A 19,636-nucleotide genomic window follows, 5' to 3' on the forward strand; every position below is an offset into this window, starting at 1 on the left:
AAAATATTTATAAAAAAAATTCAAACACGTTTATACATAATTAAAAGTTAAACATCGTTTGGGCAACCCTCTCAAAATCGTAAATGGAAGACTACACTTAAAGTTCTTGTTCGTTGTCAGTGCGAGTGTGTGTGTGTGTGTGTGTATGTGTGTGTGTGTGCAGGCAGCACTTGAAATGTTTGGTCATCAATATTAAATCAGCGAGCCACACAAACCAACCAACAAACTTACAAATACACACACACACACACACACACAGGCATACATATATAAATACATATACGTACGTACGTAAGCATGTGTGTATATATATATTCACTCAAAAGGGAACTCGTAAGTGCCAGTCGCACAATGAACCATTAAAAGTTGCTTCGTTTGGCAAAGCAAAAGCCAAAGTAACGAAAATGGGCAATGAAGAACTAACATCGTTTGATTGCCAGACTGCCAAGATACCCTGTAAAGGGAAATGAATTGAAATCAGCCAAGCATAGCAATGAAATATCTTAAACTTGGCCAAAAACTGGTTCATTTGAATGTAAATAGTTTTTATTTTTTGATCACACTTAGGAGCCGCCTCTCATAGAAATAATTGTTGCCTAGTTGCTGGCAAAAATACGCTGCTGCAGATATCTGGCAATTGCTTGATTTGGTTTGAATTGTAGTACGGCCAACTAATATGCCCACTGGTGTTGACTATTTCGATTGCTGGGTAGTTCAAGCAAACTGCCAACAAATATTGAAAACGCAAAATTTAAGCTTTATTGCAGTTTTTGTTGCTGTTGCTGTTGCCTTTCAATAATGCACGAAGCTTCATTGCTGACGAAGTATAGTACGTCAAGCAACGGCAACAATAACAGCAGCAACAGCAACAACAGCAGCAGCAGCAGCAACAATAACAACAACGACCACAATCAAAGCTGTACAAAAAGAAGAAGATGAAGAAGAATATGTAGCTGGCAACACATTTGTATATTTGCCCAACGTTTTGCAGCACTTTGACTTTTGTTTGGGATCTGGCAACGTCGAGAATCGAAAATGAACGGGCGACGGCGCCTGAAAGCGGGCAACGCTTTTGGCTTATTTATTTGCCGACTTATTTAGCACTTGAATATATGCAATGGCCATTTTTTAAGCCCCACCAGTAAGTGCCTCGCTGAACAAATTGCACTCGATTTGATTGCCATCGAATTTCAATTGCCATTCCAAATGCGGCTGCAACTGCAACTGCAGCTGCGGCCTTTGAGTTAATTTGATTGCGACAGCGGCTGTTTGTTCAGCATGGCTTTGGCTTGCAGCTCCATGGCGACACGAAGCTAACAAAAAGCCCATTTGCTCAACTATTAACTATTTTAAATGCAGCAACCATAGCGGTAAACAAAACAAAATAGAACTGTTCCAATTACAGTTAAACTTTCTCACTGTAACGTTATTTAACCTCAATTCATGGCAAAGTTTATGTCAATTGACCGCAAGTTAAGTTTGCACTGCAAATCGAAAGATTTTTGTTTTGTTTTCACGTATGCCCCATTAGGTCACTTGCTATTGAATAAACCAGTTTGTTTACATGCAATGAAACTTTGTTTTCTTTTGGTTTAACAGTCCCCTTTCTAACGTTGAGTTGAAATTGTTTGCAAGTGTGGCAACACCCTGTCAACAAGTTGGCAATATTTTGACAATAAGTTGGCAGCTCGTTTATTTTCTTGTCCAATAATCGAACTGGTTGAAAGCAGAAAGTCCTGCTTTTGACTGGCAGTTTTAGTTAGAAATAAGTCATGAATAACGAATGTTTGTTTTGACAATCAGTTAAAGTGATTGTTAACTTTCTTAGTTACACTAGTCAAGAGATCCTAGCAGCCCTTCGGCATTTGACATAGAATTTAAAAGGTTGGTTATAGGTTGAGGCTATAGTACAGTGTTCTAACTTGATCAGCTTTTATTGTGAAGGCTATCCAGCTATCATTGATCTAAGATTTTGGGATGACTGTTCGATATATCGGAGTCGGGAGTGCCCAACTAGGTTACAAACATTATGTCTTCTCTGTATACAGGTGGAACTAAGCTTTAACATAATTGGGCTCAATCCGAGCCTAACACTCAACTTCTATCAAAGAATTTTGTTAGAGAAGAATAGCTGCATATATAGATTGGTTGTGTCTACAGGGTATGCCCTAGTCGAGCAAAGTGGGCATACTGAAAAGCGAAATTCGTTTTTGCCGATAGTTTTGCATTGGAATTCGAATTATTTATTTTTACTATGCTCTCGCACGCGGCTATTGAAGGTCAAATACGAAATTAAAATGCTATTTTCCTATTGGAATTTCGCTATACGATTTATTTATTTTTAATTCAATGTACAAATGTTGATAAATGCTTCTGGAGCAGCCCCATCATACACACCCGCCCACCCCTTTCGCAGTCACGACATTTGCTTTGTTGCTGCCTTGATTAATGATGCGATCTGAGATTAATGTTGCTGCTGCTGCTGCTGCTGTTGCTGTTGCTCTTGTTGTTCTTGTTGTTGCTGCTGCTGCCACGCCAAATTGCAGTTCAAAAAGTTCTAGACCCTTGCTTCTTGCCCCCTGCCCTCACCCATGGGCCCATGGCCATGATTGGCCTGATAAACAAATTTTGAGGAGCGCCAAGCGGCAAATTTAAAATACGCCCACGGGCCGTATGCGTAACATTTTCCAACCCAAACACTATTAAATACATTTTAATTTAACTTTTACAGCTTGCTGTTCCTTTTTCAAGCCAATAAATTTATGTTTGAGCCAAGCGGCTGATGGAATCAAACTAAATATTAATCTTAAGGAAAATATGAACTATTCCCATGAAATGTAGCTTGGCTTTCAGCAAGAAGCGCGACATGTCTAGTTTCTGCTTCTAGCCATTAAAGCCAAATGGTTTGCTCAAAAACAGCATTTCGATAACAATTATAATCGATTGCCTGTAAGCAGGGGAAGTTATCGTTTATCGAAAGTAATATAAATCTATTCGAAATTCGGATGCGAACCGGTTAAGTTCAAATCCCGCACGTAGCCTTGGCTGGCGGAGCATTTACCAGGCACTTGAGAGTTTTTTTTTTTATTTTAATTTTTATATTAGAAATCTAGTTAGTTTTCTTATAATGATGCGAAAACTAACAAGCTAGAGCTAAACAAAAATGTTATTTTATTCAAATACAAAAAAGAAAAAATGAAATAAAAATAATTTTATTCAACTGGCAGAAATAAGACTATATTTAATTAAATTGCCACAACCTAAATATCAAACTTAAAAACTAAATTCCTTAAAATAACAAAAAAAAATATGAACAAAACAAAAATCTGTCTCATTCGCAGGATCCGAAGATATTGGATAAGGTAACCAAAAAGAATGGCACTAACATACCGGAACTAGATAAACGTTCGCTGACCATATGCTCGAACACGGACTATATCAATATAACATATCATCATGTTATTTGCCCCGATGCGGCAACAGCTAAGGTGAATATAAATAGATATACCCATCGGATGATCAGAGCTCATTATAGAGGGGGAGGGGCGGCTCATTTCATGCATATACTCTCTGTACTTATAGATCTGGCTAGATGGCATACGAAAAATAACACATAATGTTAAAGCGAATAATATCTGTCCCATGATGTGTCTGAGAAAACAGTAAGTGAACTTTGACAGTTCCCATAAATTCTATAGACGCACTTTAAATACTCGGTACTCTGTTCGTCTTGTGTGTTGTTTACAAAAAAAAAAAAAAGAAGAAATATTGACTATGTTTCAGTCGATAAACCCACGCTTTCTACTTAAACATTATATATTTTCAATACATTCATATACATATGTACATATGCATACATTAATCATCAACTATATATATATATATATATGTATACATATTTTTATCTACTCTGTCAAATGGATGACTGTACATAATTATGTTCGATTTATATCATTTTGTTTTCTAATCTGCATGTCTTGCGCATTATTTTTGTTCTTATCGTTATTGTGTTATCGTCTGTTATTGTATTATCGTTATCGTGTTATCGCCTTGCATTTGGCCACACTTGACCAGAGCTGGCAAAAGAACTTGCGCCTTATAACGCATAACAATCGCGCCACCAACGTGTGTCCACGCACCAATCTCATGAAACAGTAAGTTTTGTTGCTCCTATAAACTTAAACCTATCGTTGCATATCGATAATACTTATAATTAGTGTATCGATCAATTATATTAGTCTGTTTGCAACACTGTTTTTGGTAAGTATTGTGTAACAAAGAAAACCCGTTTTTAAGCGTAGAAACCTTCACAATTGTTAATGAATAAATTAACTAATTCTTGCAGTACAATGAGCATGGAGGGCTGCCGAAATCTTCTGTAGAATGAAAGCATAAAAACAATTTTGGGTATGTCTAGGCTGTAGAAAGGGTGAAGGCAAATAGAAAATGGCAAATGGCCCATTCGTTGCTATATTCGCACAATTTGTACCTTTTACATTCAAAGCATGAGCATGAAGGACACACTAAATGCCCCATAGCCTCTATGTCTTGGGCAGACAAATCAACGCCTTAATCAACAAATTGAAAATGTATAAGAAACAGACAATGCGAAGCGTAAGCAAATTGTGGAACATAAATTAAAAATAGATGTTCGAATTCTAAAGTAGATAAAAGACAAACAAATAAGTATATGCCGTATATACCACCTAAATGAAGCACCTTGTAGCAATGGGAAGAAAACATTGCAAATTTTATGTTATTATTGTTGGCGAATTGTCTAAACAAATCGCGTCTGGGCAGGTGGGCAGCGGAAACGGAAACGACATCATCAGCTGCCAGCTAAGAACACTTCGACCCGCCCACTCTGTAAAATAGTTGGCGTTGTTTCAATACTAAATAAAATTCATTTTATTTGGTTTGCCCTGCTCAAGCTTTGTACAGCAAAATTAAACCATTTCCTTTCTCACATCTCTTGATTAATGAGCGCTCAAAAGTCGGTTCGGGCTGAGAGAAGCGAAGCGTACAAACCACCTTTCGAGCAATATAAATAAAATATATACACAATGAAGACTTCACAATAAGCCAAATAATCATGAACGAGCACAGAACTTAAAAATATAACAATTCCAAATCAACTTTTTTGCTACACGAACACACAAAACCCACACACACACAAAACAAAACTCGCTTCTCACTTTGCTTTTCTTTCAATTTTCCTTGCTGCAAATCTGAAACTTTAAGTAGAAAACTTTGGAACGCTTCTCGCTTTTCCAACACATTTGACTTGGCTTTGTCGTTTCTGTCCCTAATTGTTTGGCTTCTCCTTGCTGTTGCAGCTTTTTGCCGTGTTTGTGAAAGGCTCTTAACTCACTTTTCGCCTACGCCCCCCCCCCCCCCCCCCCCCTAAAGGAACAGATTAGGAGCACATATACAGCGCCTGCAGCTTTTCCAAAAGCTTCTTTTTGCTTCTCCAGCTGTTTCTCGCTGAGCTACTGTATTGCTGTTCCTTTTGCATTGCTTCACGCTTTGTTACTAACTTTACCTCTGATTGGGCTTCTCTGAGTGCCTTGCCTATGTTTGCTTTGCTTCTTGCATCGCTTCTCTCTGTGCACTTTTAGCCTAGTTGTTGACTCTTACGTCAATTCTTGCTTTTGGTTACTTTAAAATACCAGTTAAATAGTGCCTCTGGCGTGCCACACTCTGTTACCATCGCTTCTCCCTTTATTACGCACTTGACTTCTCTTTAGGCTTCTCGCTTTATTCATGTTGTAGCTGCTCGCTCTGTTTCTATAGTTTTATATGTTTCATTGAGATTTTAAATATACTTCTCAAAAGGCTTCTTTCAAAACCGCATACACAGCACTTCTCAACGCTTCTCGCTTTGTTGCTGTACCCTTGTACACCCACTGTATATGTTTAGTTTCGTCACTTCACACTTTGAAATTCCACACCCAAAGCTGTCAATCAGGCTCAGTTTATGGTCCAATGCTTCTCGCTGCCATCGCTTAAATCATCTTTAATCCAGCCAATGATCTATTGACATAAGGAACTCTATGGGCCACCCGGAGGCAACAATATCATGTCTGTATTGGCAATACCAGTTTGACCCAGTTTGAGAATTTGTTGTGGTTGATTGCTGATTGTGTCCTTTACGGTTGCATTTTATATGGCGAAAGTCTTGAGACATTAACTGCAATTACTTGAATCACTTGACCTGGACCCGATTTAAATGAGGTTATTGGGCTAAACGTGGCTCTTAGCCAGCTGCAAGCTCCCATAACACTGCCACAACAGAACTGAAGCACGCAAATCCTTCGCTAAGTAATGAATGCCCAGTAAATGTCCTGCATTGAGGCGGGAACACACAGATGGCAAACAAATTGAATTTAATCGCAGGGCATTTTAATGAATTGCTGCCCCTGCAAATTGTATTGCACTTTTGCCCCATCGATCATTTGGGTTGCCAATTAATTGCAAATTGCAATTACAATTTCAATATCGATTTTAATTACACTTCAGTAACGCAGCGCTGCATAGCACACTTTTGCCTTATGTTAAAATTACATGAAAATTTAATTGTAATCATAAAAATGTTTAATTATTTACCCATTACCTTTCAATGCGACTAGCAATCGTTTTGATTGATTGAACAATGCAAATTTCTGTCAACTATATCCAGTCCGCCAATAAACTCGTACTAGATACTTTCTCCCGTAGAACCTTTGACTTTCATAAAACCTTTTGCATTGCAAGCAAGTTTAGCTCAACCAATTTCCACAAATTTTCCAATATATTCGAACATAGCTGATTGAAATTCTTTTTTAAACCATTTTCCACAAATTTTCCAATATAAGTTCTGCTTAATTCTCTCTGAAATTTGATTTTTGTGTAAGTTAACTTCCTAATAAAAGAAATATAAATGAATTTCGAACATATTTGAGCTTTATTATATCGATTCCAGTAAATGTTTTCTATATTTCTATTTAAAGACTATTGTCATAAATCCTATTTACATTTGCATTTTAATTTGTTATTTGAATTTGTTACTTGAATTCTGAACTTTAAATATTAACAAATCATAGTCAGCGCACAATTAATACGAATCTCAAAATGAATCTTCCATTATTTTAAGGTAAAGTATAATCCCTATATTGTATGCATATGGTATATCTACTTTTGCATGTACTTACAGCACGTTTAAATGTAATATCTTCAATAGGTTCAATATTTGGTGTGCTGCTCACATTTTACTAATGAATCATTTCTATTGAATCATTCAAGTTGGATGCGTCTCAGTTATTGTGTGGAAAAGAGCGGCAAAATACCGGTCAAGACATTGGCAAAAACATTCGCATCTGGTAAAACTGAGAAGCTCGTCTACACCTGCATCAAAGATGCAGGTTTGCCGGATGATAAGAGTGCTACCATGACTAAGGAACAGTTTACATTCGATAAGTTTTATGCGCTCTACCATAAGGTCTGTCCTCGCAACGATATCGAGGAGTTATTCACATCGATGTAAGTAACTGAAACGTGCTCACAGTGGAAAGTATTTTACACTTATTTATCTGTTGTCAATTTGTCTGTCTACTATGGTCAAAATATTCGCTCTTCCTAACCGTCTCCTTAAAATAAAACTCTTTCCAGTTAGCTTATTCACTTAACCCATTTCTTATAATTACCTAGAAAAAACGAATTCAATTGCTTCTCGATTTACACACTATTGCTAGTGTTCTTATTATTCATTAGTAATTGTACATTTCCCAGTATGGTAACTGTTATCAGATATACGACTATTCCCAGTATGTCTATTGTTCCCAGTAATTCCAATATTCCCTATAAGTCTACCGTATCTAGTTATTGTTATGTTCCCAGTATATTAATTGTTCCCAGTAATTCCAATATTCCCTGTATGTCTGGCTTACTCAGTTAGATCTAATGTTCCTAGTAATTTAATTATTCCTGTATACCGTACCCAGCTATTGAAACTGTTCCCAGTAATTACAATAGTCACAGTGTGTCTACCAAGTAATTCAAATATTCCCGCAAGTCTCCTGTTCCCAGTTAATCCACTGTTACTGCGATTATATTCACTGATTTCTATATCTATATCCCAACGGAAGTAACTTCTATTCCTCTTACACACCTAAATATCTCACTTTTGCTCTGTCCGTGCAGCACCAAGGGTAAACAGGACTTTATCAGTCTGGATCAGTTCATACAGTTCATGAACGAAAAGCAACGTGATCCGCGCATGAACGAGATCCTCTTTCCGCTGTATGAGGAGAGGCGCTGCACGGAGATCATCAACGACTATGAGCTGGACGAGGAGAAGAAGAAGAGCGGTAGGTGAATAAATAGAGAAAAATAAGCAACAAAAAATAACCAAAAACCTATTCCACTTGCCCCGAATTTCAGTACAACTCTCACTGGACGGCTTCAAGCGCTACCTAATGTCCGATGAGAATGCGCCCGTATTTTTGGATCGGCTTGATTTCTATATGGAAATGGATCAACCGCTGGCCCATTACTATATCAATAGTTCGCATAATACGTATTTGTCGGGTCGCCAGATTGGCGGCAAGAGCTCCGTCGAGATGTACCGCCAGACGCTGCTCGCCGGATGTCGTTGCGTTGAGCTGGACTGCTGGAATGGCAAGGGCGAAGATGAGGAGCCCATTGTTACCCATGGACACGCTTACTGTACGGAAATCTTATTTAAGGTAAATTATTGAAGTAAATCTGGGAATTTCCATATGATATTTAATGTTTATTCCATATTGTAGGATTGCATTCAGGCCATTGCGGATTGCGCCTTTGTCTCGTCGGAGTATCCGGTGATTCTCTCCTTTGAGAATCATTGCAATCGCGCCCAGCAATACAAATTAGCTAAATACTGTGATGACTTCTTTGGTGATCTACTGCTAAAGGAGCCGCTGTCCGATCATCCGGTAGGCAGCAACAGCTACTCTCTGTATGCTTCTCCATGCGCTTACTAATCCAATTTCCATCTATTACCAGCTGGATCCGGGTCTACCGTTGCCGCCGCCGTGCAAGCTAAAGCGCAAGATTCTCATCAAAAACAAACGCATGAAACCCGAAGTGGAGAAAGTCGAGCTGGAGCTGTGGCTCAAGGGTGAACTGAAGACCGACGACGATCCCGAGGAGGATGCCAGCGCTGGCAAGCCCCCAGAGGCAGCCGCTGCCCCAGCACCAGCACCGGAGGCAGCTGCCGCTGATGCGGCCGCCGAGGGCGCCGGCGGTGCCGAAGCGGAGGCAGCTGCGGCTAATTACAGCGGATCCACCACAAATGTGCATCCATGGCTATCCTCAATGGTCAATTATGCCCAGCCCATCAAATTCCAGGGTTTCGACAAGGCAATTGGTAAATGCGATCCTTCAGATTCACTTTAAGGGGCGGAATTTAAAGACATTATAGAAAAGTAAATGACGATGATAGATATGGGAAGAGGGAGGGAGGGGCTGTTTAAAGATTCTTGCAAATTTCGTAGAAAGCCAAATCAGAGAGCTTTTAAAAAATAGTGTTGAAAACACACAAAAACGGAAACAGACCAACAGAAGAAGATGGCAAAAAACCGAAACTGGTAAAAAAGTGAAAAGACAATACAAAGCGAGAGAGACTAAGATGAAAACACGCACTGAGATTACGCTTCTCACAAATATCGCTGGCTCTTTGAATAGCAGTGTTGAACAACACTACAATAACACAGGGTACAGAACAGAAAACCCGAGGAATGATATGTTTAGAGAATGAAATAAAAGAAAAGAAGATAAAGATAAACAGATATAGAGATAGGGATTCAAATGCGATTGACAATATTATCCAGAAAGCCTCGAAAAATAACAGTGTTGTACAACAACGTGAAAACGCAAAAAGAAAAAACAGGGAATTTAAGCTTAAGGAAAATCATTTGAAGATAGGCGCAATTACAAATATTATCATAAGATTCTTGTGATTCCTCAATATGTGTATATTTTGTTCAAAAATCTGATATGTTCTTGCTATTTTACAGAGAAGAACATTGCCCACAATATGTCATCGTTTGCCGAATCGGCTGGCATGAACTATCTGAAGCAGAGCTCCATCGATTTTGTCAATTACAACAAGCGCCAAATGTCGCGCATCTATCCGAAGGGCACCCGTGCCGATTCATCCAATTATATGCCGCAGGTGTTTTGGAATGCCGGCTGCCAGATGGTCTCATTGAATTTTCAGACATCCGATCTGCCCATGCAGCTGAATCAGGGCAAATTCGAGTACAATGGCGGCTGTGGCTATCTGCTAAAGCCAGACTTTATGCGTCGCGCTGACAAGGATTTCGATCCGTTTGCAGATGCGCCCGTCGATGGTGTAATTGCGGCCCAGTGCTCGGTCAAGGTAATCGCCGGTCAGTTCTTGTCCGATAAGAAGGTGGGCACCTACGTCGAGGTGGACATGTTTGGCCTGCCATCGGACACGGTCAAGAAAGAATTCCGCACCCGTTTGGTGCCTAACAATGGCCTCAATCCGGTCTACAACGAGGATCCCTTTGTGTTCCGCAAGGTTGTGCTACCGGATCTGGCGGTGCTTCGTTTTGGCGTCTATGAGGAAAGCGGCAAAATGATTGGACAGCGCATCCTGCCGCTGGACGGCCTTCAGCCGGGCTATCGCCATGTCTCCCTACGCACGGAGGCCAATTTTCCGATGTCGTTGCCCATGTTGTTTGTGAACATCGAATTGAAAATTTATGTACCTGATGGCTTTGAGGATTTCATGGCCATGCTGTCGGATCCGCGCGGTTTTGCCGGCGCTGCCAAACAGCAGAACGAACAAATGAAGGCCCTGGGCATTGAGGAGCAAAGCGGCGGTGCCGCTCGCGATGCCGGCAAGGCCAAAGAGGAGGAGAAAAAGGAGCCGCCGCTTGTCTTTGAGCCGGTCACACTCGAATCGCTGCGCCAGGAGAAGGGCTTTCAGAAGGTTGGCAAGAAGCAGATCAAGGAGCTAGATACGCTGCGCAAGAAGCATGCCAAGGAGCGCACCTCCGTGCAGAAGACCCAAAATGCGGCCATCGATAAGCTGATCAAGGGCAAGAGCAAAGATGATATACGCAACGATGCGAACATCAAGAATGCAATTAACGATCAGACCAAGCAGTGGACCGATATGATTGCACGCCATCGCAAGGAGGAGTGGGACATGCTGCGCCAGCATGTCCAGGACTCGCAGGATGCCATGAAGGCGCTCATGTTAACGGTGCAGGCGGCGCAAATAAAACAGCTCGAGGAACGTCATGCCAGGTAACAGATTCGCTTAACCCTTTTACTTATATGTACTTATCTCGAAACAAATCCCATGCAGAGATATCAAGGAACTGAATGCCAAGCAGGCAAAGACCTCCGCCGAGACCGCCAAGGAAGTCCAAAATGACAAAACATTGAAGACCAAAAACGAGAAGGATCGACGTCTGCGCGAGAAGCGACAGAACAATGTCAAGCGCTTTATGGAGGAGAAAAAGGTAAGCCCCACCATATGCTCCTCCTCCCTCCCCATCTAACCCTCTAGACCATGGGCCTTTGTAGTGCCTTCGTCTAGTACTGGCTGCCTCCGAGCTCCTTATAACCTGTTAAGCTATTTGCTTCTTTATAGATCTAGAGGCCGGTCCTAGCCGCTCCTTATCCCCTTATTCATTGTTCTTCCTTATTTAAGTCAAAACAGTTCCGATATCCTGGCGCCTTTGACTAAATATCCTCTGGTTTCTTGTCTCTGCCAGCTATTATATTTTCCTATTACTTTATTTATTCCCTCTCAAGTACCTCTTAATCTCTTTCGCTAGCTTGCATTCCATAATATTTCCCGAGTTTCTCTCCCAATTGCTCCTTTAATCCTCTCTTATCTATACACATAATAATTTCTCTCCTTTCCTCAATATGTTTTCTATATATTTATTCTATTCCTCTTCGTCTTTCATATTCGATATATTATATTCCCTATGACTTGTCTATAAGTTCCCATGACTACGACTCCTTTCCCCATTATTTAACACAATTATGCAATACTAATTATTATCGTTTATCGTTATTCACAGCAAATCGGCGTTAAGCAGGGTCGCGCCATGGAGAAATTGAAATTGGCGCATGCTAAGCAAGTTGAGGAATTTAGTACCGACGTGCAAAAGGTACTAAATGAAACACGGCCGCAAACCGACACTATAACCAGTATTGAGACTGTACTTTAGACAAAAATAATATCGATAACAATAATACCAAATGCGTTGACCGTTAGCCGTTAACCGTTAACCGTTAGCCGCCAACCGATGAACCGTTTCGCTAAGTGCAGCCTCTGTTTCGTATCCATCTGCTAATTAATTGTAGCCGAGTAGCAAAACTAACGAGTAACGAGTAGCGAGTACTCCCCCGCCCCAACACACACAACGTTCTAGTCGCTACAAAACAACTATTTGCAATTGAGAACGAAAAAAAGATAACACATAAACGATAAAAATCGAATAATCTCAAATTTCAAAAGAATAATGAGTAGCTGCTAAATTTTTACTAACTGCTAAGATGTAATTATCTATATCAATTTTTTTCTCTATATATGTATATATATACGTATATCTATATATATATGTATATATATGTATTTATGTTTAACCTAATTTGCTAACATATTGCATTGCATTATATTCTGTTGTTGTTGTTGGTTTTGCTTTGTCTTTAATTTTGTTGTTGTTTTAATGTCAGCATTCACCAACAATTTCCACGCCTCAACAAGCTTTTTAAACATTTTGATTTGTCAATTTTGAATTTGTTCAATGATTTCGATTTTGTGCTTTGTTTATGGTTTCGGTTTCATCCAAAACTCTAGTATTGTACTTGGCAGTTAGCTTGAACCCCAGCAAAATCAGTTACACTCTCTGTCGCACTCTCTGTCTCTCTCTCTCTTTCTCTCTCTCTCTCTCTCTCTCTCTCTCTCTCTCTCTCTCTCTCTCTCTCTCTCTCTCGCTCTTTCTCTGTCTGTCTCCATCCGCTTCCACTTTCAACTTCACTCTTTTCAATTTCATAGATTTCACATTAAATGTTAAATTCCTTATATCATTTAACATAAACATTTAACATGAACATTTAACATTTAACATGAACATTTAACAATTACTGCTATTCGCTAAATGTTTTGCTGTGCGCCCTAACATTATGCCAAGATCATGTCAAAATTTAACCAAATCTCGTTTTTCTCTCTCTCTCTCTCTCTCTTTTCTCCCGTTTTTTCTCTTACCCTTACTCAAAATATTTTATATCATGCCGCCGCTGTCATCGCACTGATCAATCCTAACTTAACAACAAACCACATTAACAGCTTATGGATATGTACAAAATCGAGGAGGAGGCATATAAGACCCAAGGAAAAACGGAATTTTATGCTTAAACAACAACGGTAACAACGGTAACAACAACAACAACAGCAAAAATATTTAAAGCGAATCTTTTAAACAAAAAAAAAGAAAAGAAGTTTAGTTCTACGCCTATTATTTAGAAATTGTAAATCTACGCTGAAGAAAAGAATTCAAAAACTGTAATGAAAAGAAAGTCAACACTTTGTGCTTTATACTTATTTAAGTCGTTATAACACGAGGCATATATAACTATCCAAAAATATCTATATGCATAGATAATACATCTAATTGTTGGAAAAAAAAAATATATATATATATATTTCAAAAAACAAAAAGAATGCAAAATTTTCTCCAAACACTTGGAAAACCACATTTAATTATTTGCTGTAAAACCGCAAAAAATACTAATCAAATCATATTTACTTACCAAGAAAAACAAAAAAAAAACACGATTATATAAATCTTAATGGTAAAAAATAACAATTTTTTTTTTTGAGAAAATACCAAACCTGTTGGTATTTTGGAAAATACCAAACCTTTTGGTATTTATATATGATGCAAAACGGTACACCGATAAGCTTAGACCATGCCATAAGTATCCAAAAAAAAAAAAAAAAACAACAACAAATATATATATATCCAGTTCTCAAATACATGGATCACGAAAATATAATGCGCAAAGCGCTTTTATTTTTCCTTAGTAATGTACTTTTTTTTATTTATTTTTGTTTAATTTTTCTTATATTTATTATTTGTAACTGTTATTTAGAACTATGTTTTTTTTTAGAGCAGAAAGAGAAAAATTAGAAACCACAGTATATATATATATATATATATATATATATATATATATATACGTTAGTTGTACGTATGTTTCAAGAAAGAAAATACTTAACATATACATATGTGTTTCCGATTTTCCACCTACAGCTTAGCAAATAAATACCAAATAATACTATCCAAACAAAACAACAAAATACCCACATACGAAAAAAAAAGAAAACAAAAATGAACATAAATTATATAAGCTAGAGCGAAAAAGAGAAAAACGTATTTAAATGCATGATAAACTACGGACAGGCCTAATACGCTGTGCTCTACCAGCAAAAAAAAATGTTTGTATTTTTCAAAAGAAGTTCGAAAAACTAAAAAAAAAAAATAAGTAAACAGATAAACAGCATTTATTTTGAATAAATGCAAAATATCTTAAACAGAAAGCTTAAAACCCAGAAATCAACTAAATGTACATCCCATTTACTGCGACACGATCTATGTGCATAACCTCAAATAAATTATAATATATATAAAAAAAACAAATACCAAAAACAATTATCTGCTAAAAAAAAAAAACGAAACACAATGAAAAGTAAATATAAGCGTTTATAAATGTCATAACTCTTTTTAGTGTGAGCAATTCGAAATGAAACACCCCTACCGGCAGTTATATATGTATACTCCCCCATGTATTGGTTTTTTATATGGGCCCGATTGCAGTTCCATTCCAACTATAACGAAAAATCCGAACTTGTTAAACTTTATATCAACCGAGTAAACGAAGCGTCCGACTTCGTCTGACAGAAAAATACTTTCGCGAATTTTACAAGACAGTTAGCCAAAAAAAAAGAAATAAAAAAGAAAGAACTAAAAAATACCAAAAATACCGCTTTTAGTAAAACGAAATATTGAGAAAGAATACCAACATAGTGCGTACAAGTTTCAAATTGAGTTCTTTTAGCTAGCACTCCAACAATTTATCATTTCTGTTTGCATGTGCATTGTAGTTGTTGCAAAAACAAGAGAAATACTAAAAAAAAAAAAAAAAAACAAAATGAAATTTTAAAAATACTAAGTTAAGCAAAAAAGAAAGAAAAATGATTGTATTTTTAATTGTTAAGAACAGTCCAAAAAGCGTTTATTTCACTTGAATGTGCCCTAAAAGAAATGAAAAAAAAAAACTGCTATTAACGAAGAAAAATTGACAACTTTTAGTTAACTTGAACAAGGTAATGCTACTAATTTGATATATAACTGTATGAATGCATATTAATATATATACAAACATACATATATATAAATATTTAATCGAGTTACCTATGATCATGTATATCTATTTAGAAAAATTGCGAGCGTTTTATAAATGTGATAAACTAAAAAACTAATCTAAAAAAAAAAACACAACAAAAAAAACATTTAATTGCAAATGGTACAACTCTCAAAGTTGCTTAGTTTTCATATTTAGTTTGTCAACACGAGAGAGGGAGAGAGAGAGCATATAACTCTCCTTATAAGATTTTACAAAATTTGCATGCTGTGGCCTAAGTTGCTGTTGCTACCCTTTCCGACCCCACCCCCTCCCCCCTCCCCATCCAATTCCAACCAACCACAATCTTTTTTGAAGTTCGATATGTAAGTTATACGAATTCTTTAGCAAATATGTCATCTTGTGCACTTAAAAAAAAAAAGGCAAACGCAACCGATAACCCTTGTATTATATGTAATATACTGTGCCAATCCCCCAAAAACCATGTTAACCCCCCCCCCCCCCCTCCCAAAAAAAAAAAAAAAAAAAATGAAAATGAAAATGAAACTAAAACAAAGAAAAAACGTCAACAAATTGTACATCTCTAACAAAAATTTATTTGTTTGTATACATTAGATAGAGGCATAGCCTCTTAGTCAAAAGTATAAAGCTAAAACTTAAAAACACAACAACAACAAAAAGTCCTCAATGTAGGCACATACATATGTATTTACCAGCAAAATTTCGGCTAGCTGCGTTAGCGCACTAACGCACACAGACACAGACATGCCATTGCATCTGTATTGGTGACTCGCCGCGAGTGTACACTGCGGCCGCCTTGTCGCGCTTGTCTGTGAGCTACGTCTGTGTGCGGGCCTGCGGAGGCTTGCAAAGCAAAATTTTGCCGATGTAGTAGTGAAATGTGTCAATTTTGTGTTTTGATTTGTTTTGAAATGTTTAAATAAATTTTATTTAGCGTACGTATTCGATACTAGAACGAACAATTGTTACAAAGTTAACCCACGCTAGGGGCCATAATTGATATAGTTTATATTGTTTCGGTGAAAACCGGACGATGACATAATTAAAATAGCTTCTACTTTTCTTTTTTTTTTTTGTTTTGTTTTCTTGTCATACAAATACAGGGTACAAGTGCCCGTTGGCGTATGAAGACATGCATAAACAAATTTATGTATGCACTTAATTAATATGATTAATATATTATTATGCACTTATAAAAAAAAAAGAAAAAAATAATAATAACAGCAAGCAACTGTATAAATATTATTATTACGACTACATACAATTATAGTTTACAAATAATGAATTAAAGAAGAATAAAGCAAAAAGATCCCGAAAATGAGAAACGAAAATGAAAGTAAAGAAAATGAACTTCTATTTAAAAATGCTGCGTATGAACTTATGATTATATACATACTATATAACTATGTATTACACTATTATTATCATTACTATTATTATTATTATGATTATTATCATTTTACACCAACTTTATTATTTATCGATAACTGCACATCGATTGCTCAACAACAACAACAAGAACCTGATAGCTGATGTGTCCGCTTTTGCACTATCCAATCACAAAATATTTATTTCAACTTTACATCAATACACAATACAAAAAAATATATAAAATACATTTAAAAAAAAATACCTTCTTATTATTCACACTTAAGAACCTGTTTACATTTCATTTACATTTCAAACCCTTTGGGTTTTGGTTTTTAAATTATTTTTCGCGCAAGAAACAAACTCAAAACTCCCTCAGTTAATGCAATTACTTTGATCTTCACAATAGATCTTAAGCCTTGCTGGCACATAAAATATAAACAAAAGAAAATGTAAACTTAGGTGTGTGATTTGATTTATGTTCCATATAAGACATATTAACATCAATATAATGCAAATACTTAAGTTTTAATAAGCATATTTTGAAAAGCAATTTCCTTACGAAAAATATAGAAAATTGAACGAAAGTAGTCACACATATGGTATACATATATTCTATACATATATGCATATATATCTGTACAACAACTTAATTGTGTTTTCTTCTTTATTAATTTTTTGTAAATGAGGTATAAAAGTATGTTAATTTGATTTTGATTTTCTGAAACGCAAGATTGCATTCAAGCTAAGAAAAGAAAAATTAAGCTTCAAACCAAACCGAAAACGAAACAGCAGAATCCTCGCTTGAAAAGAAAAAAAAAAAAAACAAAAATATAAACAAATTCAAATTGTAAAAGATATTTATGAAGTTTGGAAATAAAAATTTTCTGATGAAACCCGTTGGCATTAAGTGCGCATTTTGTTATTTATTGGTTATTGTGAAGTTTTTAAATAAACGTTACAAAAACGTTTCCCAGCACTACACATCGGTTAAAAGAAAGTGTGTTGGAATGGTATTTAAAAGTTGGTATTTAAAAGTCAATATATATGCAGTTGCTACCTTTACATGTACAAAAAGACATCTATCTATGAATACATAAAATATTTATGGAAATGCTAACATATATGTATTCTAATTGGAAACGAACAGGCCTTGCGCGCTAGAAAATTCAAAAAGATACACGTAAGAGGAAGAAGCAGCAGCAGCAAAGTGCCGCCTATGTTAACGGAATGTTGAGTGAATGGTATTTTTGCGCTAACAGTTACTCTAAATTGCGTCAGTGTTAGCTCCTATTGCGTCAACATAACATACAATTCATTACAAAACAACATTCATTTTAATTGACAAAAAGTTGAGTCTTGTGAAAATATATAAACAAATATGAACAGAATTTGCCAAATTCTATTGCGTCCGAGCTATGCCAGCAATTTGGCAACAACAGTACGTACAGTGCCAGCGCTGACAGCTACACGCCGCTGGTATAGTGCAGACGCAGCCGCTCCGCCGGCCGCATTGGACAAGGACACACTTGAGAAGCTGGTGCGTACCAACAAGGTGGTCGTATTCATGAAAGGTAATCCACAAGCGCCGCGCTGCGGCTTCAGCAATGCGGTGGTGCAAATAATGCGCATGCATGGAGTTCCATACGATGCACACGATGTTCTAGAGAACGAGGCGCTGCGCCAGGGTAAGTGTCGCCCATTGTGGCAACCTAACCTGTACATATCTGAATCGATATTTACTCAAATCAGGCGTTAAGGACTACACGGATTGGCCAACCATACCGCAGGTGTTTATCAATGGTGAATTTGTCGGGGGCTGTGATATTCTGATGCAGATGCATCAAAACGGCGACCTGATCGAGGAGCTCAAAAAGGTGGGCATTGTCTCGGAGCTGCTCAAGGCGGCAGAGGCCAACGATGCAGCCAAAAAGTAAACCCCCCCCCCCCCCTAACGCCCCACTCCAGTCAACCCAAAAATGTTACAAATTAATTGCTAATCACAACGTTCTATTATTAAATGTTTATTTAATATAGGTACACATTATCAAATGCATATTGTATATCAAATTGATTTATTTGCACGCCGCTGCCTGCGCTCGTTGGCCGCCCGTTCCCGCTGTTCGCGCTGCCCATCGATCTGCTCCAGCGCAGCCAGAATTCTGATGTGCGCGCCCTGAGTCAAATCTTCAACCTGCAAAAGCTCGCGACACCTTTGCTGTATATCCGCATTTTGCATATTCACAACGATCTGCGTCAAGCAGCGCGCTATCGTATTGCGCATCACATCGTCCGACGGCATGGGCGGCGGCGAGCGTCGGCGCTGGCGCTGGCGTGTCCCGCTTGCGGGAGTCTGCTGCGGTTCCTGTTCTTGTTGTTGTTGCTGCTGCTGATGATCGGCCATTTTGAATACTGTACGCTGCACGCAAAGCTGAGCTTTAAATTTTACAATTTACCGTTGCCTGCAGCAGCTTTTAGGAACATAACCTCCCCATCGCTGCTCGTTGAGTGTTTTTTTGGTCTTCGGTCTTCTCATGTATGTATGTATGTATGTATTTTGTGCACAACTTTTGACATTTACCGTTGCCTGCTGCCTGCAGTAGCTTATTGCGTTGAGGCCGAGCTGTGGCCATTTACAGTTGCATGCGCTGCATTTAGAAATTAACCCTCTGCAGGCCGTTTATGTTTTTACAGTGTTTCATTTATTTTTAAATATTACAATATATAATATATATAATACATGTTGATTTAGTTGGTGTTATTTTGTTTTACATACATCTGTATGTATATATATTGCTTGCACATAACATTT

At 37.6% G+C, this 19,636-nt stretch overlaps 3 protein-coding genes across 5 annotated transcripts in view; 2 read left to right on the forward strand and 1 right to left on the reverse strand.

The window, feature by feature from the left end:
* The window catches only part of norpA (no receptor potential A), a 64,187-nt gene extending 49,626 nt beyond the window's left edge, over positions 1–14,561 (forward strand). For 2 of the 3 annotated variants that reach the window (XM_070208616.1, XM_032439631.2), the window contains 11 exons: positions 3,342–3,488; positions 4,075–4,154; positions 7,282–7,518; positions 8,179–8,345; positions 8,419–8,723; positions 8,787–8,951; positions 9,022–9,385; positions 10,035–11,298; positions 11,360–11,516; positions 12,087–12,176; positions 13,358–14,561. In XM_070208616.1, coding sequence (XP_070064717.1) covers positions 3,342–3,488; positions 4,075–4,154; positions 7,282–7,518; positions 8,179–8,345; positions 8,419–8,723; positions 8,787–8,951; positions 9,022–9,385; positions 10,035–11,298; positions 11,360–11,516; positions 12,087–12,176; positions 13,358–13,426 — 3,045 coding nt within the window. In that variant the 3' untranslated portion in view covers positions 13,427–14,561. Of the gene's footprint in view, positions 1–3,341; positions 3,489–3,582; positions 3,663–4,074; positions 4,155–7,281; positions 7,519–8,178; positions 8,346–8,418; positions 8,724–8,786; positions 8,952–9,021; positions 9,386–10,034; positions 11,299–11,359; positions 11,517–12,086; positions 12,177–13,357 lie in introns of all 3 variants that reach the window. The other variant, XM_032439632.2, reaches the window with a different exon arrangement.
* A 3,553-nt stretch (positions 14,562–18,114) lies between these two features.
* On the forward strand, positions 18,115–18,880 carry Grx5 (Glutaredoxin 5). Its single transcript, XM_002057298.4, has 2 exons — positions 18,115–18,512; positions 18,577–18,880. Exons 1-2 carry the CDS (start codon positions 18,206–18,208, stop codon positions 18,759–18,761), a joined length of 492 nt encoding a protein of 163 aa, XP_002057334.1. The 5' UTR covers positions 18,115–18,205; the 3' UTR covers positions 18,762–18,880.
* LOC6633452 (uncharacterized) lies at positions 18,833–19,458 on the reverse strand. The gene has a single exon (XM_002057299.4). It carries the CDS (start codon positions 19,226–19,228, stop codon positions 18,890–18,892), a length of 339 nt encoding a protein of 112 aa, XP_002057335.1. The 5' UTR covers positions 19,229–19,458; the 3' UTR covers positions 18,833–18,889.
* Between the last annotated feature and the right edge of the window lie 178 nt (positions 19,459–19,636).

Source organism: Drosophila virilis, chromosome X (assembly GCF_030788295.1).
Source record: "Drosophila virilis strain 15010-1051.87 chromosome X, Dvir_AGI_RSII-ME, whole genome shotgun sequence".
Taxonomy (NCBI): Eukaryota; Metazoa; Arthropoda; class Insecta; order Diptera; family Drosophilidae; genus Drosophila; species Drosophila virilis.